This window comes from Poecilia latipinna, unplaced genomic scaffold (assembly GCF_001443285.1).
Source record: "Poecilia latipinna isolate Pla-1442-1.1 unplaced genomic scaffold, P_latipinna-1.0 Scaffold1027, whole genome shotgun sequence".
Lineage (NCBI taxonomy): Eukaryota > Metazoa > Chordata > Actinopteri > Cyprinodontiformes > Poeciliidae > Poecilia > Poecilia latipinna.
The window spans coordinates 249,916-273,728 of record NW_015113643.1 but is presented as its reverse complement, the minus strand read 5'-3'; the positions used below and the strand labels follow the sequence as shown (position 1 = coordinate 273,728).

The following is a 23,813-nucleotide window of genomic DNA, read 5'->3' as shown; positions in this document are numbered from 1 at the left end:
TTTTATGTATTTCTTCCTTGTTGTTTTAAAGAAATTATTATTATTATTATTATTATTATTATTATTATTATTATTATTATTATTATTATTATTATTATTATTATTATTATTATTTATTGGCTAAGAATCAATATACTGACAAAGATTTCTTTTTCATTTACATATGTATTATGTTCTTATATATTGTATGCAATGCTATGTATGTAGTATTTTTTATCGAAATGTGACACCGCAGAAATAGAATAGCTGTTTTTTAAATTCCACGATGAAACGCCGCCACCTTGTGGTTGTTTTTGCTTCTATCAAATATGATCTGTTTCAAAGAGGTAGAAACCCGACAGTCATTTTTTTTACGTCTGCATTTCCCCAAATGTCTGTATTAACACGTCTGTTAGCCTTCAACAACTCATATTCTTTTAATTTCACATCATAACACAAATAATGTGACTATTGTAGCCCATGTCCTGGGTTCTTGAAAATTTCTTTCAAATTCTTTGTTATAATTGTTTGCTTAAAGACTTAAGAGTGCCTGTTGTTTGTGGACCTTATTTAAATACCTTCTCTACCCTTCCACTTAAATTTCCATTTATATGCAGCACTCTAATCTCCCAAATTCTTTTCCAATGGTGTTTGCACCTTACACTGAAGGGTGCCATTGATGCTCTGCTGGACCAGTCAACTGTTTATACGATTGTGTAGGCTATAAAATAGGATTCTTGTTTTAGAAATATGTTCTTTGTTCCTATTTTGTTGTATTCCAATTTTATGATGAACTAAAAAAAAAAATGTATTTTCATTTATTTTTAGCTGCGGTTCTCTTTGATGTCACTATTTCAGGAGTGGATCAGTACATCGAATGTCATGTCCTGGAAAGGGTTAAGGTTCTACTTCAGCTGCAGTCCACAACTTGCGAATTTCCTCCAATATCTTGAATTGGCTTTGTGTCAAAAACCTCTCAAAACTTCAGGTATCCTTGTTGATCTTTCAGCCACTTTTTTCCCCTTCCACTTAATTTTCCATTAACGCAGGACATTGTGAACTGTCAGCTTCTTTTTAAATGACATTTTGCCCTTTGTCATCATTCCACATAGATGATGAATAAAAAGTCTTCCAAGCACAGAGAAGTCAGAAATGATCAAATTAGCTCGGAGTCTGACTCGATTTACACAAATTTCATACAGTGACGGTGTTGGATAAAAAGGACTTGTCGATGATATTGTGATTTCCGATTGAGCTGCAGCTGTACAGAGCGTCCTGAAGGGTTTTCTCTCATGCAGTCTGCAGCCTATAGGGCAGCTCTTGTGATGCTGCGCTGTGTGCGGAATCAAAGCGCAGGCGTCGAGTCGGGAGGGAGCCTATCTTGCGCAGACTGGGTAGCTTTACTGTACATGGCCATTGATACCGCTGTGGATGGATGTAGCCGCTGTTGTAAATCAGAATGGCGAGGACAGCAAATATAACGCGCTGAGTTATCTCTGTTTGACACCCGAGCACGTTTCTTCAACCATCATCGGGTCTTTTATTTTGATTTTTGAATTAAAAGACGCTTCTTGAATTCAGCCGAATCTCGCCTTGACAGCCCGCACCGATGGTTTTCATTTGACACAAAGCAGACAGGCGGCTTCTCCTAATAAACAGTCGGGAAGAAAAGCGGGTCATTATGACCTTAGTATCCGTCAGTAAAAGAAAACCACCGGATTGCTTTTACGCGGCAGCGCTCTGCTTGCATCTCTTGCTTTGGATTTCACGATCCGTGTCCGGAGAGGAGCAGCATCAGTTCAGCGTTGAGGTAAGATTTTTTTTTTTTCCTCTCTTTGCACGGCCTTCCCTCCTCCTCTCCTCCACATCATCTGCCTCTGCGTGGAAAAACAACATATATGCAGGCTGGATCAGCGCGCTGTGGCTCTGTAGGATCATGATGGAGACATTATGAGCTGCAAATAAAAATATTTTTGCTCCTTGGATCCTTCATTTATAGTGAACCAGCTCAAATGAGGATGTTACATTGCGGTGCTTGAACTAGATATAATGCTTGTTTTCCCATTGAAGGTGTTTTCATGGCAGGTCATCATGAGGTGAGGCTGGGAGATGTTTTGACAGCATCATATAGTGTTAAAGAAGATTAAACATTTACAAGTTGAATAATAGGATTTGCTAGTTCGTACCTGATTAATTGATGTCATTTCCATCCTCACCACAGGCTGCACCCCCCCCCCAGCTCCCTCCTCCTTCCACTCTGGAGAAATTAAACGCTGAAACTGACAGTAACACACACGCATCATTATTCAATTTAATGCCTCGCTTCAGTCCGTCCATGGATCTGTCTAAAAATCACTGTCTATAGACAAAACACAAGCCACAGAGACAAGACGAGGATGAACAAGAGGTTTAGATGAGCAGAGAAGGAAAAATTGGGGAGCAATGGGGAGGGATGGACAGAGGAAGCAGATCAGCTCCAGATGAAGTGGACACACCTGGACCTGATGTCTTTAGGTCTGAGTCTGGTGATGTTTTTTGTATGCATTAACCCCCAGTCTGGTTTCGTAGAGGATGAAAAGAGGACTGGGCCGCAGTCTTTCACATGCACACACACCAACCGGAAGCTGCAAAGACACAAACACTTGACTGCTCTCACCGTCAGTGCTTCCTCAGCTTCTGGTGAATACATTTAAATCTAAAGCCCTGCCGAGTGGACCGTTTCTAACGATGCACATTTTCAATTCTGCTGACCAGCTCCTATAAGCATTCCAGGCTCACTGTAGAGGCTTGACCATAAAAGAGTAAGATGATAAATAACAGTCGGTGCAGGGCATTGGGTGGTATGAGATTCTCACTGCATAATAATCCTGAATAAAAATATTTGTACAAAAATGTCAAATGAGAACATCTAACAGCCCCCCCCCCCCCAAAAAAAAAGAGCAACAATCATTCCTTTTGCTGTTCAAAAACACAAAGTGCCATCAGAAAGTATTCACTCCCCATCGGTTTTTGCACTTTTTTTCTTACTCCATAGTCTTATTCTAAAACCAGTTTGAGTGAATTTCAAATTATTTTAAATACAGTTTATATTTATACCATTAATTCAAGACAACTGTCATCTGAAGACCCTTTTACAAGACAAACACTTGTAAAAGGGTGCACTCAGTTTACATTCAGAAGTGTTTTATGAAAACATACCAATCATATAAACAGGTTATAATTCTTACATTCCGATTCAATCCCAGTTACAATACAATGCAGTTAAAATTTAGTTTACATTGTATGATAGTCCATACAGTGTAAACTGTGTTTTCAGAGATTGATTTGTAACTTTATATTAAAAAATGCAATTAACCAAGGCGGATATGCTGACTTTGGTATATAGGGCTTAAGCTCAAGTGCCCCTGATTTCCATTGACATGCTTCTGTAACCTGATCCAATATGCTTAGTTGACTGAACTTGAATTGGAATGGAAACCAGTGGACTACATAAAGTCAGTGGAAACCAAGCAATGAAGTTTCAAGGGAATTTTTTTTCTAGGCCTCCAAGTTCAGAGCGTTCTGAAAATAACAATGTTGTCTATTATTTACAAAATATTACAAAACCTCCAGAACCCTCTCTAGATTAAACTGAGTTATTATGGAACAAGACCCTTTGCCACAGGGTACAAAGAACTCAAAAGTCGCTAAAGTGAAGATTCAGTCTTTCTTTGTGGAAATAGAAGAACCATCTAGAAGTTCAATTACTGCTAACACGCTCCATTTATCAGGTTTTGTGGTAGAGTGACCTGGCGGAAGCCAACACTCACTAAACGGCTCATGACAGCTTATTTAAGTTCTGCCTAAAAGCACCTTAGAGACTGTCAAACCATGGCAAAAATAAATAAATAAATAAATAAATAGTGTCACTGAACTGTATAAACAAGCTGATTTCACCTGGTTGGGCTACCTGCTTGGGGGCTGCATGGTGGAGTGGTTGTTAGTGCTATTGCCTTGCAACAAGAAGGTCCTGGGTTTCATTCCAGGCCTGCAGTCTCTCTGCATGGAGTTTGCATGTCACACCAATGCATGCATGGACTCTCTCTGAGTACTGCAGCATCCAAGGTTCACAATATGCATGTTATTTTGATTGGTCTTATTAAATTATCCTTAGAAGTGTGTGCATGATTGTTTGTTTCCATGGTATCCTGGCAACCTGTGCAGGTTGAACTCTGCCTCTTGCTTTGTGATAGCTGGAAGTAGGTGCCCTCCCCCTTGCAACTCCATACAGATAAGCAGGTACTGACAATGGGAGAGAATCAGCTTGGGAACTCAGTCAACATTTACACGTGGTACTCACATGGGCTGGACATGGGCAGGAAACTGGGCCACGTAAGGGATTGTTCATGGGTTACATAATGTCCCCCATGTAAATTGCCTGTATACATTTGATGCAAGAGAAGTCTTTAAAAAAGATGGAGACTGATTATGTTACTTAATAGTTTTTCTCTAAAATCCATTTAAGACCCTCATAAAACTTGCACAAATCTTCTTACTGATATGAGTTTTATTTGGTGAACCAAAGTGGGTTCTAAGAAGCTCATTGCGATTTCAACCTTGTACGCACTAAGAAAACAAAAGTATGTATGGGGTTCATGCATTTGGATGGACATATGGGCTGAACTGGCTAATTTTAGAGTGTTTTTCTGGGTTAAATAATGAGGACTCCCCAATCTGAAACACATATAAAAATCAACCCATCGACCTTTGGAGGAAGGTGGTCACTGCTTCAAGACACCCATCTTCATACTTCATATATAGTGTTTTGATCTCCACCTTGGTAGAAATCTGTCTTCATTAATGTTTGTCTGTTAGCAGGTTTTTGCCAATTCTGTCAACATGGATTTAATCAGCTGAAGGGAAGCTGAAGTGCAGACAAAGGATGTACCCATTATATTTTGGAGCAGATCCAGATCACTTACACTTGTAAGACTTTGTCATTGAACATCTCTCGCTCCCTCTCTAAGTGCTCTACTAATCTTCCAAGAGACTGGAAGAGGAGAGTGGAACTTAAAGAATATAAGTTTACTTTGATTTTTTTTTCAAAGTAAAGCTGAATTTTTCTGAAAAGTTAACATTGGATATATACCGTTACTTAACTAGTAGCCAGGCAATATGATAAAGCACAACAAAAAAGGCAACTTTTGCATCAGGACGTTGTTTCCAAAACTCCTTATCACCAACATAACACTGGAAGAGACTTATGATCCAGATTAGTGCTTAACTTTGCAAGAATTCACTTGCCGGTAAAAGAAAGACCACCATAAATCCAAATATTAAACTAATCTGTCTGAAAATAGTGTCTTTATTTCTTGAAGGGAATTATAGCAAAATCTGCTTTTTAAATAGGGTTAGTAATCGTTTTCTAAAGTGAAACCTAAGTCCTCTGTTGGCGGTTTGTGACCCAAGTTTGGGAAACGGTTGTCTTGTTTCAGCTGATACTGCAGCCTCTCCACTTTGTTGCCGAAACCAGATGCAGTGTTTTGTGGCTTAAATCATTAAAGTCAACCCTGCAAAATCAGAAATAATACCTTTTGTTATGCAAATCTGTCCTAAAACTGCAAGGTAAGAAGACCCACTTCATTGTATCATACCCATATAGGCTACCATGGGACATCATTAAAAAAAAACACCCTTTGGGAACAACCTTTCAGGGCATTAGAATGGACTTTTATTTACTTAAAGTTATTTCAACAAAGTTATTTTTTTCTCATTTGACTGCAGTGGTAGTTGAAGCTTTAAGCAAAGCAACATTGCAGTGGAGGAATGTTTGTGGTCTGTATTTATGCAGCATAGACAACATGAATAGAGTGTTTGAAATAAGCATTCCTCTAACAAACATTTCTTTCACTTTTATATTTAAAGTAGCTTTTTATTGTAGCTTTGTATTTTTAATTTCATATCTGATTAAACCTATGTAAATTGCAATGTTCTTTGATGGGATTATGTTTTTATTTTTTTTTTTTTTATTTTTTATCTTACCCCTTGCAGGGATGGCTACAGAGGTATGGATACCTTCCCCACACAGAACCAGGAATGTCTGTCCTGCGCTCAGCCAAAACCATGCAGTCAGCCATTGCTGCTATGCAGCGCATCTACGGTCTCAATGTCACAGGGACGCTGGATGAGACAACCAAGGAGTAAGTGGACACATGACATGTGTTGCAGATGCACAAACACAACCCGTGCAACACAAACACCTTAATAAGACACATGATGCCGCTTGAGAATTCTGAAAATTTGAGTCTGAAAAGCCTGTTTTTTTTTTTAGAAATACCAGTAGGAACTATGATTACCTTAATGAGCTGCTCAAGGACAGATACAGATTTTTTTTTTTCACCTCCCACCCCCTCCTCTTCACCTTCACCTGAAACAACACCAGGTGAAGGTTTTAACACTTTTCCCTCTTCTCGTTTTGCATGATCATGCAGTGATATCACTCTAAGGTGAGAACTAATGTTTTTGCCATTCTATTGTGTTTGTTCAGTAGTTGTGATAAATTATGTTGTACGAATGAGAACTGTAGTCTTAGAAGTAGTTTAGCAGTGTTTTTGCATCCATTTTTTTCTTCTTTGGCCGTTGTGGTTCAGTGCCCGAGAAGAGAACTGACGAGTTCACTTCTGCGGTTTGTGTCATTATATAGAGTGCGAACTGTGATGGAAAAAATGCTGAATGGAACATTGACTTTTTTTTTTTTTCCCCTTACTTTTTAGATGGATGCAGAGGCCACGCTGTGGAGTTCCAGATAAAATTAAAAGTGCCACAAGGTCAAGAAGGAGGAGATACGCGCTGACAGGGCAGAAGTGGCAGCGTACGCACATAACCTACAGGTGAGAGACAGAAACATCAGCTGTGACGGCCTGCAAGTTTCTTCAGATTTATTACTTTCCCCATATCGCATTTTATTTTAATAGTGTTTCAATCTAGCATAATTTTTTTTGTTTGTTTATTTTGTAATTTTATTTTTATTAACTTGTGTATTTAAGAAATATGTTTCTTATTTTATTTTTAATACATTTTGAAAATTTTGGTCGTTCTTTTCATTTTATTTACTTTTACACCATTTTTTCATATATATTTTGGCTGCTTCTAACCACCTGGGGTTGTATGCTGCCATGTTGTCATAGAGACTGAACAAATATGTTGCTTGTGCGGGGGGTATTCGCACATGCACATACCAACAGATTAACACCTAAATTGTGTGTTGCGTGTGTGCTGCTCATTGTATAAATAGCATGTAGCACAGTTAAAAACGAATTAGGATGTGTTTTGAACCATTACACAATTTCTTTCCCGTTCATTAAGCTAAACAAACTGCCCTCACCCTGATATATGAAACTGGGAGAATAAACTATCCACAATCTCAGCAGAAATTGTGAAACTCATCTTATCTGCTATAATTAAGCTTTGGGTTTTAATGGGCCTGAGGAGGACTGATAAACGGGTCTGCAGCACAACCGCAAATTGACAGGTTACAGCAGTAATAGATGATAACACTGCCAATTTATTTAAATCCTTCCTTGCTTGCTCACTGAATTTGAATTGATGAGCCACCTCGTCTAATGGAATGTCAATCAGTGCTGAGCCGGTGCTGCCGCCGCCGCTGCCCGAGCTTTATTCACGAAAATGAGTGGATAGAGAGAGAGAGAGGAGGGAGAAGATGATTTCCCCCTTCCTCTCTGCCTGCCAGGGACTGATAACGACTGCTGTGTTAAAAGTTCAGTGAAAGCTGTTGGTCTTTAAATAGTTGTGTCAAGTGTTACTTTTTTACCCAGTGTCGCTTCATTCTAAAAACTGGAAATATTCACTCCAAATTAATGAGCTAAAAACTCAAGGGGGAGAAGTGTGGAGGATCTTACTTCCATATTTTGCCAGCCTCCACCCCTCTGAAGCCTCTCAAGCAGCTTCTTGTTTATCTTCCTGCAGCATAAAAAATATCACACCAAAGGTGGGTGCCCGGGAGACTCATGATGCCATCCGGAGGGCGTTTGATGTGTGGCAGGGTGTGACTCCCCTGCGCTTCGAGGCCGTTCCATACAGTGCCCTGGAGACTGGCAGGCGTGACGTGGACATCACCATCATCTTCGCTTCTGGCTTTCACGGTGACAGCTCACCCTTCGATGGGGAGGGCGGATTCCTCGCCCATGCCTATTTCCCAGGGCCTGGCATAGGAGGGGACACACACTTTGATTCAGATGAGCCCTGGACCCTCGGAAACCCCAACCATGACGGTGAGAAGGGAATGTAAACGAAAATTATTATTTTGTTTGTAAATTATTAAAGTGACTTACAAACAAAAATCTGAAAACTGCGGTATATGTTCCCAGCACCCTTTACTCTGATACACCTAAATAAAACCCAGTGCAATCAATGCCCTTCAGAAGTCAACAAATTGTTAAATGTTAATTTAATCAAAACAAATGTTGCATCATGGGCATGATTGCGTCACGGATCACTATTCAGTGCATCATCTAAAAATCGAATGAATAATCTGCAAAATGCTATGTTGCACAAAACTAACTGTATTATTAAAGCACCATCTCTATGGTGGAACAAAGGTGATGGGATGTGTCCCTGCAGCAAGGAAGCTAGATGGAGCTGTATATAGAAAAATCCTTAAGGAAATTTATTTGAAGCTTTAAAAGAACCCCAACGTGTTCCTGGGTTAGAATGGCTAAGTCAAAGTAATGGTCCAAATTTAATTGAGAATCTAATATCAATCCTTTTATTGATATCAAATTTGTTTGAATTAGTGCATAAAGAAGAAGGTGGAAAAATATCGATCTGTGAAAAGCCGATATAGACATAGACCAAAGGACTTGCAGGTGGTTATTTAATTGATTTGACTCGGGGAGGGCTGAATACTAATGCATGCCACACTTTTCAGATTTTGCTTGTAAAAATATGTTGAAAGTGTCACTGATATAAAAGCACAATAAACTATAAGAAGGTTTGTGGTCACAACTTGTCTAAATTAGAAAAGAAAGAAATGCATCAATGCTAGAAATAATAGAGAAGGAGAGAAGAGACAACGGCAGAGAGACAGACGACAAAGACGATGGAGAAATAAATAACCCTGAGAGGAAGAGGTGAGGAAAGCAAACAGTAAAAAGTGCAGTCTTGTGGAGAGATGGATAAGAAGTGATGGATGCCAGATCAGGGAAGTACAGATGGCCTGGCTGGAGGGTGTTATGAGAACGACGGTATCGCAGGGCAGAGTGTGAGGGACGCTCAGCCAAAAACAAAGAACGCTAAGATGTGTTTGATGCGGCGCCGCTCTATAAAGATGCATCCCCCCATCTGTCAGGACTTTGGTTTCTGTCTGTATAATAAGCTCTTCAGATGACAGGATAGAGAGCGCTGCTATTTTAGGACTTTTGCTTTTGCTGGCACATGATTATGGTTATCCACATTTGTTGAATTTGATGTAGCTGAGCGGTTGCAGTGGCACGGCTCAGAGAGGAGAATAGGATACCTTTTTGAGGCATTCAACCAAACACTCCCTAATTACTCTACCTACGGGGTAGAAGGCTTGTGAAAGCACCACCAGGCAGTTTCGCTATTATCCAACTGCTGGGCACAAACTTTCTCCCCTTCCATTAGAGAGGGAGGAGGGCTGTGGCTTGCATTGTGTTTGTGCAGGAATACCACTTGCCACCCATCAGCTCCTTTCCTTTGCTCCCTCTTTTTGTTCTCTAATGATAATAGTCTTAGACTCCCAAGTCAGATGCATGCTCGCCCCTGAGCAGCATGCCATTGTCATCCATTTGGAGCTCTGACGCTAAAGGAGGGGAAAAAAAAAAAAAAAAAGCTCCTGTCTCAGCATGTGTGCCAAGGAAGCTGCACCATCTTTAATGGGTTTTCACAGCAGTGGATCTGTAAATGCTGCATGTTGACATGTGTGCTAATGGTAGCTCCAGTCTGTCTGCAAGGAATCCTTGTGGGGCGTTTTCGCATATCGGTGGCAGTGGTTGGTTGGATGAGGTGAAAGTGGGAGAGGGGAAAGTGTAACCTTTTTGCTGCTGGCTGAGGGTCAGTGGTGGTTTGATGCCGCGCTCCTGGCATGAGTGCATATCATCCTCGCAAAGGGCAACCGTCTCTTCGGGACAGGTTCAGTCACTGTTTGTACATAAGAGTTGTAATTCCTCCTAAATCAGACTGACACTCTGAGCTGACTGCATCCACTGGTTGTGACATTTTTACTTTTGCATCTGTCTTCGTGTGTGTGTGTGTGTGTTTCGGCAACACACAGCGGCTCTTGGCCGACATTTTTTAATGCTCAGGCGCATTACGTACATGTCCTTGGCAAAAAACATGAATGTGTGTCCTTCTGCTTTTTCGAGCTGAGGAGAAAGTCTTGCTGCTTCATGATTCACGTCCAGTAATCTTAACTCATAATGTTTTGCACAATTTTTTTTACAACTGTGGAGCAGGGAAAGCGAGTAATTATTTTCATTTTGTGGCTTATGTATTTTAATTATTTGTGTGAAAAACCATAAAAATACAACAAAATTAAATGCTTAAAATATGAAGTGTGCAGGATTGCTAAAACGCTCAGCTTAAACAAGCAGGTAAAAACTACAACATTTTCGAAATGCGTGGGGAAAAAAATTAAAAGCCTTGATAACAAATATTGATTGAGTCATGCATTTGCATTAAAATGGTTGATTTGCTGTCTGTCGCTAAATGCTTAGTTCCCAAATGGACACACTCTTCACAGCATATGTGCAAAAATAATATGAATCAATATGTGTTAAAAATTAGACATAGAAGTAACCAGCTCTAAATAAAAATAATACAAAGTATAAAAATAAATCCAAATGCAAACGCAGTGTCTCATTGCCTGGAGCTGAGAGATATAATGCCTTATAAAAGTATTCATGTCCCTGGAGCTTTTCCTGAATACATGACCTTACAGCAGCAAACTTCGGTGCATTTTATGAGGGCTATTTTTGATGCACCATTGCAAATGATCATATAAATGTGGAATTGGAAAGAAAGTGAACCACTGTTTTAAAATATTTTAACATATATAATCAGAAAAATGTAAATTGTACTTTCTTCCACCCCCTCTATACTGATACCCCTAAATAATATTCAGTTAAACCCTTTTCCTTTGTCCATCATACCGATATTTAAGACCTGGCCATTTATCTAGGCTTAAAAGGATGAAGAAGAAGTGCAATAATTAGAGAAGAAGTCAAGATACACGGTAGCTTACATGTTAGAACGTAAACACACGGGACACGGACACTGGTCAGAGTTGATGAGAAAAATCATGGAGATGAATAAAGTACAATCCTGAAATAAAAAAAAAAAAGTTAAAAAACTTTTGGACACATTCTAGGAACATATGGGGGGTAAAGAAAACAACATGTGCAATCAGGAAATGGTTTTGGAGACAAGAACCAACTTTTTGAATGTTGACAATGGTTTTTATCAAATTTTTTTAGCCTAATCATTATTTACGGATATTGTGTCATTTTTTTTCTCTCTCTCTCTTAGAGGGAATGCCATGTCTTTTACATTTGGTATGTTATGAAATCTACTTAGACAGCCTCTTGCTATATGTTTCAATTATTCGATGTGGGTAAATACACAAGAGTCAATTTCTAACATTTAGACTTTCGTAAAGTCTGTTTATGTTGTCCTGGATATAATCAAGGATTTAGATTCTCACTGCAGATCTTCTCTTCCCTTCTCCAGGAAATGATCTGTTCTTGGTTGCAGTTCATGAGCTGGGGCACGCCCTCGGCCTTGAGCACTCAAATGACCCCACTGCCATCATGGCTCCTTTCTACCAGTACATGGACACAGAGAATTTCAAACTACCTCAAGATGACTTGCAGGGAATCCAGAAAATCTATGGTAATGTACCACAATACAATCTCCTTTGAAATAATAAATCATTAAGTAACAGTTTGTATGAGTTAAGAGTTAAGCTGTTCCAACACTTTATTAGAGATGCACCACATCACAAAAAATCAAATTGCAAAGCTCTGAAACTTCGTCAACATTGCAACTGCTGCTGCGTCAGTCATGCTGGGTTGAATGCCAGTAAACAGCATTTGTCAGCTGCTAAAGAGGTCAGCCAATCTGTGTTTTTCAAAGCAACATGAGTCAACTAACAGATTGCAAAAGAGGAAAATAATCAGTGCCAAAAGAAATGGTTGCATTGGTTAAAATATCTCTTAGCGGGGACAGTCTTTGAAATTGCTAAATATCATAAAAGCACAGCAGTGAAGTTCTGATTCACAGGAACAGGTTGTAACACTGCAGTTTGTATTTATAGGACCACCAGATAAAGCTCCACAGCCCACCAGTCCTCCGCCTACAGTTCCACCTCCTCGTTTCCATCCGCCCTCAGACCCCCGGAAGCACGACCGCCATGCCAGACCCCATCGCCCTCCGCAGGGGTCCAAGCCGTCTAACCCCAACTCCAAACCAAACATCTGTGACGGAGGCTTCAACACTCTGGCCATCCTACGCCAGGAGCTGTTTGTCTTCAAGGTAAAGCGAATTATCACCATGAGGAAAGCATTCCTGCTGACGTTTCAGCCACGTCAGGTAACAACAATTTTGCATGGTTTGTTTCTGCAGGACCAATGGTTCTGGAGGGTACGGGACAATTCAGTGGTTCCGGGCTACCCCATGCCAATCAACCACTTCTGGCAAGGCTTGCCTCCCAAAATTGATGCAGTGTATGAAAACAGTGAAGGGAAGTTCGTCTTTTTTAAAGGTAATATAAAGTATATATTTGTGAATTGAATTGCAGGGAATTGAAGCAAGATGATTGACTTTTTTTTGTTGTTGTTGTTGTTTGCAAACAAACATCTAAACACTTTGTTATGGATTTGTAATAAGCCCTTCAATTAAAATGTCAATGTCAACTAATTCATAAAGTCCACAACAGCATAGTTTAATCTCAGCATATATGCAGCTGTTCTGTAAAGGCCTCAGGCTTATTATAAGCTATGCACTTCTCACAGAACAGTGCTCAATCCACAAAATAAAATGTACACTGCTCAAAAAAATAAAGGGACACTCAAATAACACATCCTAGATGTGAATGAATGAAATATTCTCATTGAATACTTTGTTCTGTACAAAGTTGAATGTGCTGACAACAAAATCACACAAAAATCATCAATGTAAATCAAATTTATTAACCAACGGAGGCCTGGATTTGGAGCCACACACAAAATTAAAGTGAAATGTTCCCTTTATTTTTTTTGAGCAGTATATATAGTCTGGAACCTATCTAGATATTACTATCCACCTAAACTAACAGGCTAAGCAAGGAGTATCGAGAATTGATCAGAGAAGCAGCCAAGTTGCCCATGGTAACTCTGGAGGAGCTGTAGAGATGCAAAAGTCAGATGGGAGAATCTTTTGACAGGACATTAATAGTTACAACCTCCATCAGTCCTTGACAACTTTTCTGATGAAGCCCACAAGTCATCTCGTCTGTCACAATATATGTAGCGGTCACAGAGATACAGAGGTCAGAATCGGCCAGCTTTTCAGCTGCTACAGACAACCCAAAAGATTTGTAGCTGTATTTTCAGCAAAAGTTGGTCCTACAAAGTTTGAGAATTCTGGTTTGCAGATATGTACTAAATACTTTGCAGATTTTTTTTTTTTTTTTTTTTTTTTTTAATTGAGCACAATGTATATTTTTTTCTCCCAATTGTTTGTCACATGAAATCTCAGAGAAATACATAAAAAAAAAAAAATAAAATAAAAAAATTAAAGTGTATGGTTGTAATGTGACAGTGGTGTTGGTGCATTAGTAAAATATCAATCTGAAAACATCTTGACTGATACAACTTGAACTGTCAGCTCTTAAACACACAATATCTTCTTTGCTACTTGGAAACCAGAGTGGTTCACCCTGGGCTTTCTAGACGTCTGCATGGTTGGAGAATGGGTGTAGGTCCCAGAGAGACATCCGTCCATCAGACAGATTAACATGACATCTGTCACCCAGTGGGATCAGAGAGCCTCATGCTTTATTTATTCACTCTAAAGGACTTAACCATGTGCGTACTCGTGGGTGTGTGCACGTGAGCGTCTAGCCACCTAGCACTCACACAAGCACACGCAAACACTGCACCACAACAGCTTTCTTCCCTCGGCCCGAGGCACTTATGATCAAATTGAATTAAACGCAACAATAACTTCAATAAGACTCAAAACAACGAGACTCAGCAGAGCTGCCTTCAGAGCACCATCAAGCTTACATTCTGTGCTGCGAAGATAATCTTTAAACGAGCTTATGAAACATCTGGTCTGTGAAATCTCATGAAGGAAAAATAACCCACAAAGAGGGGCATGAACAAGCAGGAATCTTGCAGTTTATTATTATTTTTTTATTATTATTTGGTGTGATTCCAGGTTGTTGCGCTTACTAACCGTGTTTCTGTGTTTCAGGAAACCGTTTCTGGGTGTTCAAGGACCGGCATCTTCAGCCTTCCTACCCTCAGGACATTTCTCTGTTCGGTAGCGGCATGCCCACACAGAGTATCGAGACGGCCGTCTGGTGGGAAGATGTCGCTAAGACCTACTTCTTCAAAGGAGACAGGTTTGTTTGCATCATTAGTTCCAGTGCCAGTTTTTCACTTCACTTCACTTCGTCTTTGTCCCCCACAAGGGAAAATTTGGAGCACAGCGGCAGTCAAAGACAGTCGAGGCATAATCCCCACGTCAACAAGTAATAAAATGTTCCAGAAGTTTTAATTGTGCTCGGGACAAAAAGCATTTGTACTGATTGCGCCTTATGGTTTGTCTGTGTTTGACTTGAGGGAAGGGAAACACTCCTCTAAATGTGGGTGGTCTCTACTGGCTAGGATGGTTTTGGCCTTTTTAACAACTTGTATGTTCCAGTCATCCGATAGGGGCGCTGTTGAAAATCAATTGCAGCTGCTTTAGCCAATATAATATTATATCAAAATAAACTAATTAAAACATGTTAAAAAAAATATTTTATTTCATTTTAGTATTTCAACTTATGAATTACAAAAGGAGACTTATACTGACTTACTTTGAAGACAAGACGAGCAAATAAAGCCCAAGCTGTGTTTTAAAGAATCTCTATGTGAAAAGTTTTATTCCTGATTTCACCTGAGTGCATTTTTTTTTGTAGCCACAGAAGAGATACTCAAGTTTAACTTTAACAACTTGAAGTTTTTTTTTTTTGTTTTTTGTTTTTTTTATGGGGCCAGGTGTTAGCTTAGCTCAAAGGAACTTCAGAATTATTTTTGTTGTCTCTCCAGAATCCCTAAAGCAGAAGATCCGTTGTTTATTTACGTGCGTCAGAGCCGTTGTACAGTATGAGAATATGCCCGTCTGACTCACATGTTCAGCTGCTGAGATAAATCATATCCTGAAAGGTCACAGGACGCTGTGGATGGAGCTGACAAAACACTTTGTCATCTCCTTCCACAGATTCTTCCATTTAATAAAAGAGGGACGTTGTGCGGATAATTTTAAAGTTGATTTTATCACTCAGCGGGGATGTGTGACGGGGGGCTGATGGTGCTCTAATTCAAATGGCTTTTTTTATCTATAGTTTTACGGGTTTGCACAGCAGCAGCGTGTGAGCACTCACAAAAACTTCTGAGGCTAATCTGCATTGCAGATAGACACGCCGTGGATGACTGATTGATTGGAGTCAGCTAATGGTCTTTTTTTCTGAAAAGTACCATCATATCAGTTGGAGTAATTCTGTCTAACTACAGATAAATTTAACTTTTTTTTTTGTTTGTTCTGGGATAAAATAATGACTCCACCCGTTTAAATATTTATATAAGGAACACTTATTACCAGGTTGCTTAAATCCTGTATACTTACACATTTAAAATTTTGCATAGGAAGTAACATCTCATTAATAACTAGAGTAAGAACAAATGTTCATGTTTAGTTTGCAAACTTAGACCTTAAATTAGCTCTCATCTCTTCACTAAGCAAGAGTTTAACACGAGTCCATTAGAAATATAAAAGGAAGCTTTAATAAAACATGCCAAAGCACTCAGATCGAACCGTTAAAAACACATCTGATGAAATTGTAGCATTCAGTTTATTGCCTTTGCAAACTAAAACACAGGGGGATATGGTTGATAAAAGTAAGTTGTGTTGGAAAATCTAATAAGTTAGTAGGCATAGAGCTGGAGAGATGCTCGAATCTATTTTTATTTGTTTAGCTCTTCACATCATCACTAGCTGCTGTCGGCAACCCTAAACCATCCCTGAAAACAGCAACATGAACAACTACAACATATGAAAATGCAAGCAAAAGGCTATGACTCTGCAGATAAATGCCTTACATATTTTTATCTGGCTACAAAAAAACAATTCAGCAAATTTACCTTGTTCTATTTGGGGGATATTCTGTTTCGTGTGCATCTTAGGAGCAGAGAAAGTGCAGTACCTATACACTTCATGCTTTTGTTCTAATTATATATGTTTTAAATAGTAGCGGAGAAAACTGTTCTGTCTTTGTGAGAACAGAGTCTTTGTCCATATTGGATCAATTATGAAGTAGCAGACTGTTGGTATTTATCACTTCCTTTCTTTTTGTTTTTTAGATACTGGAGGTATAACGAGGACATGAGGACGATGGACCCAGGTTACCCAAAACCCATCACCATCTGGAAGGGCATCCCTGACTCTCCACAGGGCGCTTTTGTGGACAAGGCAAATGGTATGTGGGCTGCAAAAATTATAGGAATCTCTAAAGATCCCCATAAAATAAATATTGGAGTGGGATCAATATTAATCTTTCCATCACAGAGGGTGAAGAGGTTTTTAAGGGATGTTAAATAACTTCCAGAGCTCACTGGAAGTTGGAGAACTGCATCAAGCAAGGTTATCTTGAAAAGCTTCCGTAAAAAACATTAGACCCAATCCACATCCAAACTGGTTGTTAGGGGGAGAAAACGGGGGAAAAAATGTATTTTCTATCTTCATGTCACATATATAAATAAGATTGTGATGTTTGCTAATCTCGAATACCTTTTTGAAAATGCCAGGAAATTTTGTTTTAAAATCTGGTGGTTTTACATCACTGACTCCTAAAAAGGCAGAAAGTCTACACAGCAATGGTTGACCGGATATGAAAGCCACCTTCTTCCATGGCCATCACAGTTCCCAGACATTTATCCTGCAGAGTTTTCTTATCTGCAGGCTCTGACCTGATGTGAGAGTTTTGTTCTTATGAGACAAAATACTGTCCTATATGCAAAAGAGGGTTGTATTGACAAAGTATAATCAGTAGTAGTACAGGGTCAATGGTGACTTTGTTGATGTTATTGTTTTCTTGTGTAGGATTTTTTTTCACACATGAATAAGAAAACTCAAATTAAAGCTTAAACCTTTTTAAAATGATCATCAATAGATTATAACAGTCATTTCATACTTGCACATTTGATGTGTAAATAAATGTGGACATGAAGTAGTCCCTGGATTTTAATAACATTTTATCTTTACCTTTCTTCTCTCTGGAAGCAATAATAGTTGGAGCTCCAAACTAAAGATAGACAATCAAAAATACCAGAGGAAATATTGAAAAAGTTGGACAGCTATATTAAGTATTAAGTAAGGATATAAATAGTTCTTAACACGCCATTTCTGATTAAATTTAATTCGTTATCTTTGTGTGAATTGATACTCCTTTTACATGTTTTGATCTTTTAAGAGATTTAGTTAATTGGAGCTTAAATATATGTTAGCATATTGATATTAGCTAATACATATTTATTAGCATTGTACTGAAAAATGTTTTCAATCTCACTGTATTGTCGTCTACTCTAAAAACAACTTTGCCATATAATAATATAGCCTTCATTGTATTCACTTTAAATTCAATCTGTGATGAAAGAACTAAACTTTAGACCTTGTATTTAATTTAGTTGTTTTTTGAAAAGTTTAATTTGTTTCTGCCTTTTTCAACTTATTTGATGACATTTGGATTGTTAATTTTATGTGATAATTTTATGCTTGTAAATTTGCGGTTCACTTTTCGATGATGGATTTTTATAGTAATAGTTTAATAGATATGTTTTCCATCTTCAGAAGGATTTTATGCCTAAAATCTCAGCATGAAAGTATATTATCAGATAAAAGTCAATCAGTAAGCCAGATAAAGTTTTGTAGTTCAACATAATGACATCCCACTTGCAGTGCATCACTTGACAGCAAAATAACTGAACCGGGCACCATTAAGTCTACCATAACAAGACTAATATTTAATAATCTTAACAAACTCAATTTTTCCCCCTTTATTTTCATATCTCCATTGCAGGTTTTACCTACTTCTACAAGGGAAAAGAGTACTGGAAGTTCAACAACCAGCTGCTTCGCGTGGAGCCCGGCTACCCCAGGTCTATTCTGAGGGACTTCATGGGCTGCGACGGCCTCCCCGCTGACCCCGACTGGGGCTGGAATCCCCCGGCGGCAGACGAAAGGCACTGTGACAACAATGACGTGGACGTTGTCATCAAACTGGACAGTGTTGGGGGTACGGAGAAGGCTGTGGCCATTGCCATTCCTTGCGTCCTGGCGCTGTGCATGATGGTCCTCCTCTACACCGTTTTCCAGTTCAGGAGGAAGAGCACTCAGCGGCACATACTGTACTGCAAGCGCTCCATGCAGGAGTGGGTCTAAGGGGACTGTTACAGTATAGAGAGCTCTGAGAAAGTCGTTACTTAAAGCCCTATAACTTGAAGGACTGTAAAGAAGTACAGTAGACGAGGTTTGCTGTTTGGGCAGATCTCAGGACAGCTGGAACATGTGAACTGTGCGCTACAAGGAAAGGAAACTATCAGCTGACCTCAGTAGATGACAGTGGCAGAGCTTCATCTTCTTTGTCCTACTAATGTGTATGTATCTGCTTTGATTTTTCTTTGGATCTCGAAATGAACTCAGTTAAGTGAGACAGAAATAATCTACCGTAAGCGGGATCTTTGTCTATCCCCGTCTCTGCACGCCGCTGAAAAAGCCCCCTAGCACTGACTTCAGAGGACAAATTAGATCTAGGCTTCTACTTTACTTAATTCGATCACCCTGGGTTGTGCTTTTTTTAGTCTAGGACCCCTGTAAAACATAATTCACCGTGAGGAGATACGAATATCATACATAAACCAAATATGACGTTTTTCTTCCAAAGAGGATTACAGCTTGATGTTGTTTTCGATCGGATATTCTTCCTCCATGGATCTAACGTTTTGGATCACACTCTGATTTTCTTTCACCGCTACTGTTCACACCTACTCATCTTCTCTGTAAGGACAGAAAAGAAGGAGCAAAAGAAACTCATGACTGTTGTGGCAGTCTGTCTCCACAACAGGGGCCAAAATAATAAAAAAAAAACACTCTGCAATACTAATGAGACTGCCTTAATCACAGATTGCTTCAATCCTTTCTCCTTCTGTTCCACTGGTGTGGAGAATGGATACTGAGTGACACAGCGGGAAGACAGAAAATGCGTGTGAAGTCATTACTACTGCCCAAAATGCAACGCTAAACCAGTAGTTGAGGACATTTCGGTCCAAAGAGGAGATCTCGAAAATGTCAGCTGCCAAAGATCAGCTTTCATTTGCGGCCTCACAAGAGAGAAAGAGAGAGAGAGAAGATTTTGTTGTGAATTTGTCTGTGTGTACGTGTGAAAGAATGAATAATCACCCTTGTTATGTAAGTACTGAGCTCTGCTATAATTTATAATTATCTATGTTGATTCACGTACTTCAAACCAGTTTAGCAACCTTTTAAGTGTTTGTGTCAGAAGAAGGCATGGGCCGATTCCAAAGTGTACCGAGGTTTTAAACTCCTAAAGCTTTCCATCAAACCAGTTCTACTTTTAAAAGTCCTTTTAATGAGACACCTGAGAATATGCCCGAGTGACCAGACTCACTTTTGAACTTAGGCTACTACACTGTTTTCTCACTTAAAAAATATATTAATTTGGCTACTCTGGAATATTTCTAGTTGCAAAACAAAACAAAGATTTGCGCCCATGGGGTGGAAACTAAAATTGTGCCAGTCTTCACTCTTACCGGTTTGATGCTATTCTGAAAATCCGAATGGCAAACTTGGAGCATTGGCCTTGATGGCAACACAAATTAATGACATCATGGGAGGTCTGCAGAACAAATAAGCACTGCACATGTTCTCTGCTGTGCTCTTGCCCTTGCACCTGCTCACCGTCTCACTTAGCGCAGTCAAAAGTAGATTAGAAATCTCTGTGCATCTGCGGAAGTCAGTTTCCGTCGTTTCTCCGGAAAGTCAGTGCGTAAATTTGGTTTGTTCGTATCGTTACACTTCCAGTGTTATTCTATAAAGGGCAGAATGGAAAAAAAGGTATAATCTTTTGCACGAAAGTATGTCTAAGAAAACCTTTGATTAAATTTAGGAGATGTTTATTTTATTTTATTTTTTTAAATTCAATGTATTAAAATAAAAACAATGTGATAAAAGCAGCTCCGGAAAACATTTAAGAGACCAGTGTAAAGTTTTAAATGAGCATCTTTATGAAAGGCAGCCATTTCATCTCATTTGACATTTTTTTATGCAAACACATATATTCAAAATAGTTGATTTTATTTTGTCATTGAACAATTTTAATCATAAAATTAAGCAATGTAAATTTTGGAAAGATCTCGTTTTTCTCTAGAGTTGTTTATAGATGTAAAGATATAGACATAAATACACAAGACAATGCCATAAATGTAATAGAGCTTTATATTATTGTCACAAGAAACAAGTTTGCTTTTTGTTCAAAATAAAATAAATTGGATCAGATTTTCCATATTTGTCTTAAGTATATGTGTCACTATGGTGAAAACGTGGTGTTTTACAGAGTGCAGGACAGGCAGAGTCTCATCCCGGCCCATGCCCAACAGAGGGAATAGCGAGGAAAACGGAACAAGAGAAGGGAAAAAAAATCTGCTTCTTTTACTACCAGAAGCACTTAAACTTTGTTAGCTATCTATCTTCTTATAAAACTTTGAAACATTTGTTTTTTTTAATTTATTTTGTTTTAGCTGAATTCAACTGTTTTTGAGGAGAAAGCCTTTTTAAGCTTTACCAGGACATAATTTGTTGTTTTAATCTTACAGTTTGCTGAATTTTTGTGTTAGGGGAAAAATGTTAAACCAATATTGCCTGTGTCTTCTGTTTTCTACACTAGTAACCTCAATTAGACGCTATACAAACGAATACATATGGTCGGTTTGATTAACAAATTAACACATTACTAATGAATGTTTAGAACTATTTAAATATTGTTGGATTCCAATTGCGTATTGGAAAGTCAAAACGAGTGAAGTTAAATCTGACGAACGCAATTCTAAATATATACTATGAAACCATGACATTTCATATATTCTGTACACACGTATATACAACTCAACTGTATATGTAAATCTTATATTGTTTCAGCTAACTTAATCAGCCAATGTAATGAAAGAGAAACTCTCTGTTGTAGAATGGAGTTAAAATGATCAGGAATGAGAGTTTTTAAACCTTTTTTTTTTTTACGTATTATATGTACAGATGCAAATGATAACACTAATGATTGCTAGTTTAATGTCTTATTTTGGAATTGTCTTTGGAATGCCACAAATGCAAAAGTATTGTGGAGGTTGCAAAGAGCCTCTTGGCAAAGCAAAAATAGAAGTGCTAGAAATTTGCTCCCTCGGTTTAAAAAAACTGGATTCGCAAACATTTGTGTTCGTTCGTGTGTTTGAAGCAGGAATGGACTAAAAAAAATGTGTTATGATGTCTTGTGCAGTATAAAGAGAACACTGCAGTGATGTAGTGGTGTACAGTGTCCTGATGCAGCAGAACACTTGACTCCAAGACACCTGCACCATTCAAAGTGGATGTAACAGGAATTAACGTTCCACAAAATCTCTTTTACAACATGCACAGCAATTACTACAGTAAGGATATTGATTGCAAACCCCTGGAGAGAATTTCTTAAACCGAGGGCACCATTTGTTTGCTTTATTGTTTTTGCTTGAAGCCCTGAGGTTCTCCATTTATTACAGTTATGTTGTGTTTTTGGTAGATGATTTGTGATTTCTTGAATATTTGTGTTCATTGATTTTTGTTCTATTAAATCAGTGAAAGATGTTATCTTTCACCGATGTTAAGGCGACGACGCATCGAAGCAGATCAGAAGCTGAAGACGTTCTCCTATATCAGTTATCTAGAGGAGCTCTGGGTGAACTGTGGCTGATGACTCTGACATTTACTGTAGCTTTATCATTTGTAATAGATAAAAATTTACATACAGGAAAAGCTAATGCATGCAGATTTGAATTGAGACAACATTTGTCAACCTTGAACTGCTTTTCTACCCGTCTTTAGCTGAGGGGTTAAATGACAGGACTGTATTAGTAGGTTTCTGCTGGGTGTAAAAGTTCTCTTTGTTATTCCAGCTTTCATCATTAAATCTATAAACAATACGTGAAACCAGTAGAAACTGTTTTTAGATCTACAGTTTAGATCTACCCACATTGACCAGTGTAACTTGGAGAAGGGGCAAAGCCTTTACTAGGTGTTGTGCTTGATGTCGTGTGGCTTTGTTTACTAATGGCGAGGGCTCATGAGAGTGTGAGTTACACATGACCAAGAAGGAGACTTTGTACTGTATTTCTTTGCAATTATCCTTCCTCAAGTCTTGCATTGCATTAAGGGCAAGAAGTCAATAGTTGTCAATAGAATTCAGTTTGAAACATTTTATTTCAGTTCGACAGACTCTAGGTGATTGTCCATGAAGTTATACCATAGTCTACAATTCGTTTTATTTCCTTGTAGCTCTTACTCACTTAGAGGTTAGACACAGTTTTATTGCTTTATTTTGAAGTCTGACTAATTCCTGTCTTGATGTATCAATCGTGGCTGACTCTTTAGTGCTCTTTCTTTTTTTTTTCCAAGTCTGTCTTGACACTTGCTGCTAAGCATTAGGGCTAATTTGGAGTGACATTAAAGGAAGCAGAGGGGACTGATCGGACAGCAGTCAGTACACCAGAGGGGGTAAAGAAGAAAAGACAAGGAGCAATCTCTGCACTCTAGATGCTTTATGCAGATATGTGAAGTTTATTCTCACAGACAAACTGTATAAGATGTTGACATTATTGCATTATATGTATATAGTGTACAAGCCAGGCTATTTGCTGTCTGTTTTGGACATTTTCTTTTTTTTTTTTTTGATCAACTCCATGGATAAAGAAGATGATTTGTGTTGTAAATAAAAGAGGTGCATAATAAATCTGACTGGATGTGAGGCTCTCACACAAACACTCAGGTTCAACACTTTTTTTTTTTTAAATCCGGGCTGAACAGCAAGTTGGTCCAAACCCTCTCCACAGAGTGGAGTAAATTAAAATGTTCAAAACAAAGCATTACATTTATGAAGCAGAGAAACAACTCTGAGTTTTATGCACACATAGTGAATTGAAAAGAAAACATGCTATAAGGTTAAAAAAATGTGTCATTTTACTACTACTACCTAGGTCCACCCAAATTTAAAGACAACTTTAAAATTTAGGTTCAACTGGATATTTCATTCTCAAACTGGATCTAAACAGTGTGTGTTTACTTTAGATTTGATCAAATATCAAATATTTGGATCTTATATTTTCACTTCTCTTTGTGTTTAGATTTTTTCCCTATATTAATCTTATAAACTAGTCTTATTCAACTTTTATTGGTTACTTTTGCTGTTTTTATTGTCTGTATCATTCAATCTGTTTGAAAACACTCTACGAATGAAGCTCGACTGATCGAATGTT

The 23,813-nt window shown here is 38.5% G+C and overlaps 1 protein-coding gene across 2 annotated transcripts; it reads left to right on the top strand.

Moving 5' to 3' along the window:
* The first annotated feature begins 1,265 nt into the window (after nucleotides 1-1,265).
* Nucleotides 1,266-23,290, top strand: mmp16b (matrix metallopeptidase 16b (membrane-inserted)). 2 transcript variants are annotated; one of them, XM_015051078.1, is made up of 11 exons: nucleotides 1,267-1,789; nucleotides 6,010-6,158; nucleotides 6,450-6,464; nucleotides 6,732-6,848; nucleotides 7,945-8,249; nucleotides 11,725-11,886; nucleotides 12,311-12,528; nucleotides 12,619-12,757; nucleotides 14,452-14,602; nucleotides 16,605-16,720; nucleotides 18,320-23,290. In XM_015051078.1, the coding sequence occupies exons 1-11, from the start codon at nucleotides 1,661-1,663 to the stop codon at nucleotides 18,679-18,681; spliced, it is 1,863 nt and encodes a 620-aa protein (XP_014906564.1). In that variant the 5' UTR covers nucleotides 1,267-1,660; the 3' UTR covers nucleotides 18,682-23,290. The 2 variants fall into 2 exon arrangements, with proteins under 2 accessions (XP_014906565.1, XP_014906564.1); XM_015051079.1 differs by lacking the exon at nucleotides 6,450-6,464 and having other exon boundaries at nucleotides 1,266-1,789.
* The last annotated feature ends 523 nt before the right edge of the window (nucleotides 23,291-23,813 follow it).

Bases quoted from the DNA above. Each gene is read 5' to 3' on its own strand.
- mmp16b (XM_015051078.1), top strand. From the start codon at position 1,661: ATGACCTTAGTATCCGTCAGTAAAAGAAAACCACCGGATTGCTTTTAC. The intron at 8,250-11,724 runs GTGAGAAGGGAA...TCCCTTCTCCAG, and splicing joins CGGAAACCCCAACCATGACG to GAAATGATCTGTTCTTGGTT. The intron at 11,887-12,310 runs GTAATGTACCAC...TTGTATTTATAG, and splicing joins GGGAATCCAGAAAATCTATG to GACCACCAGATAAAGCTCCA.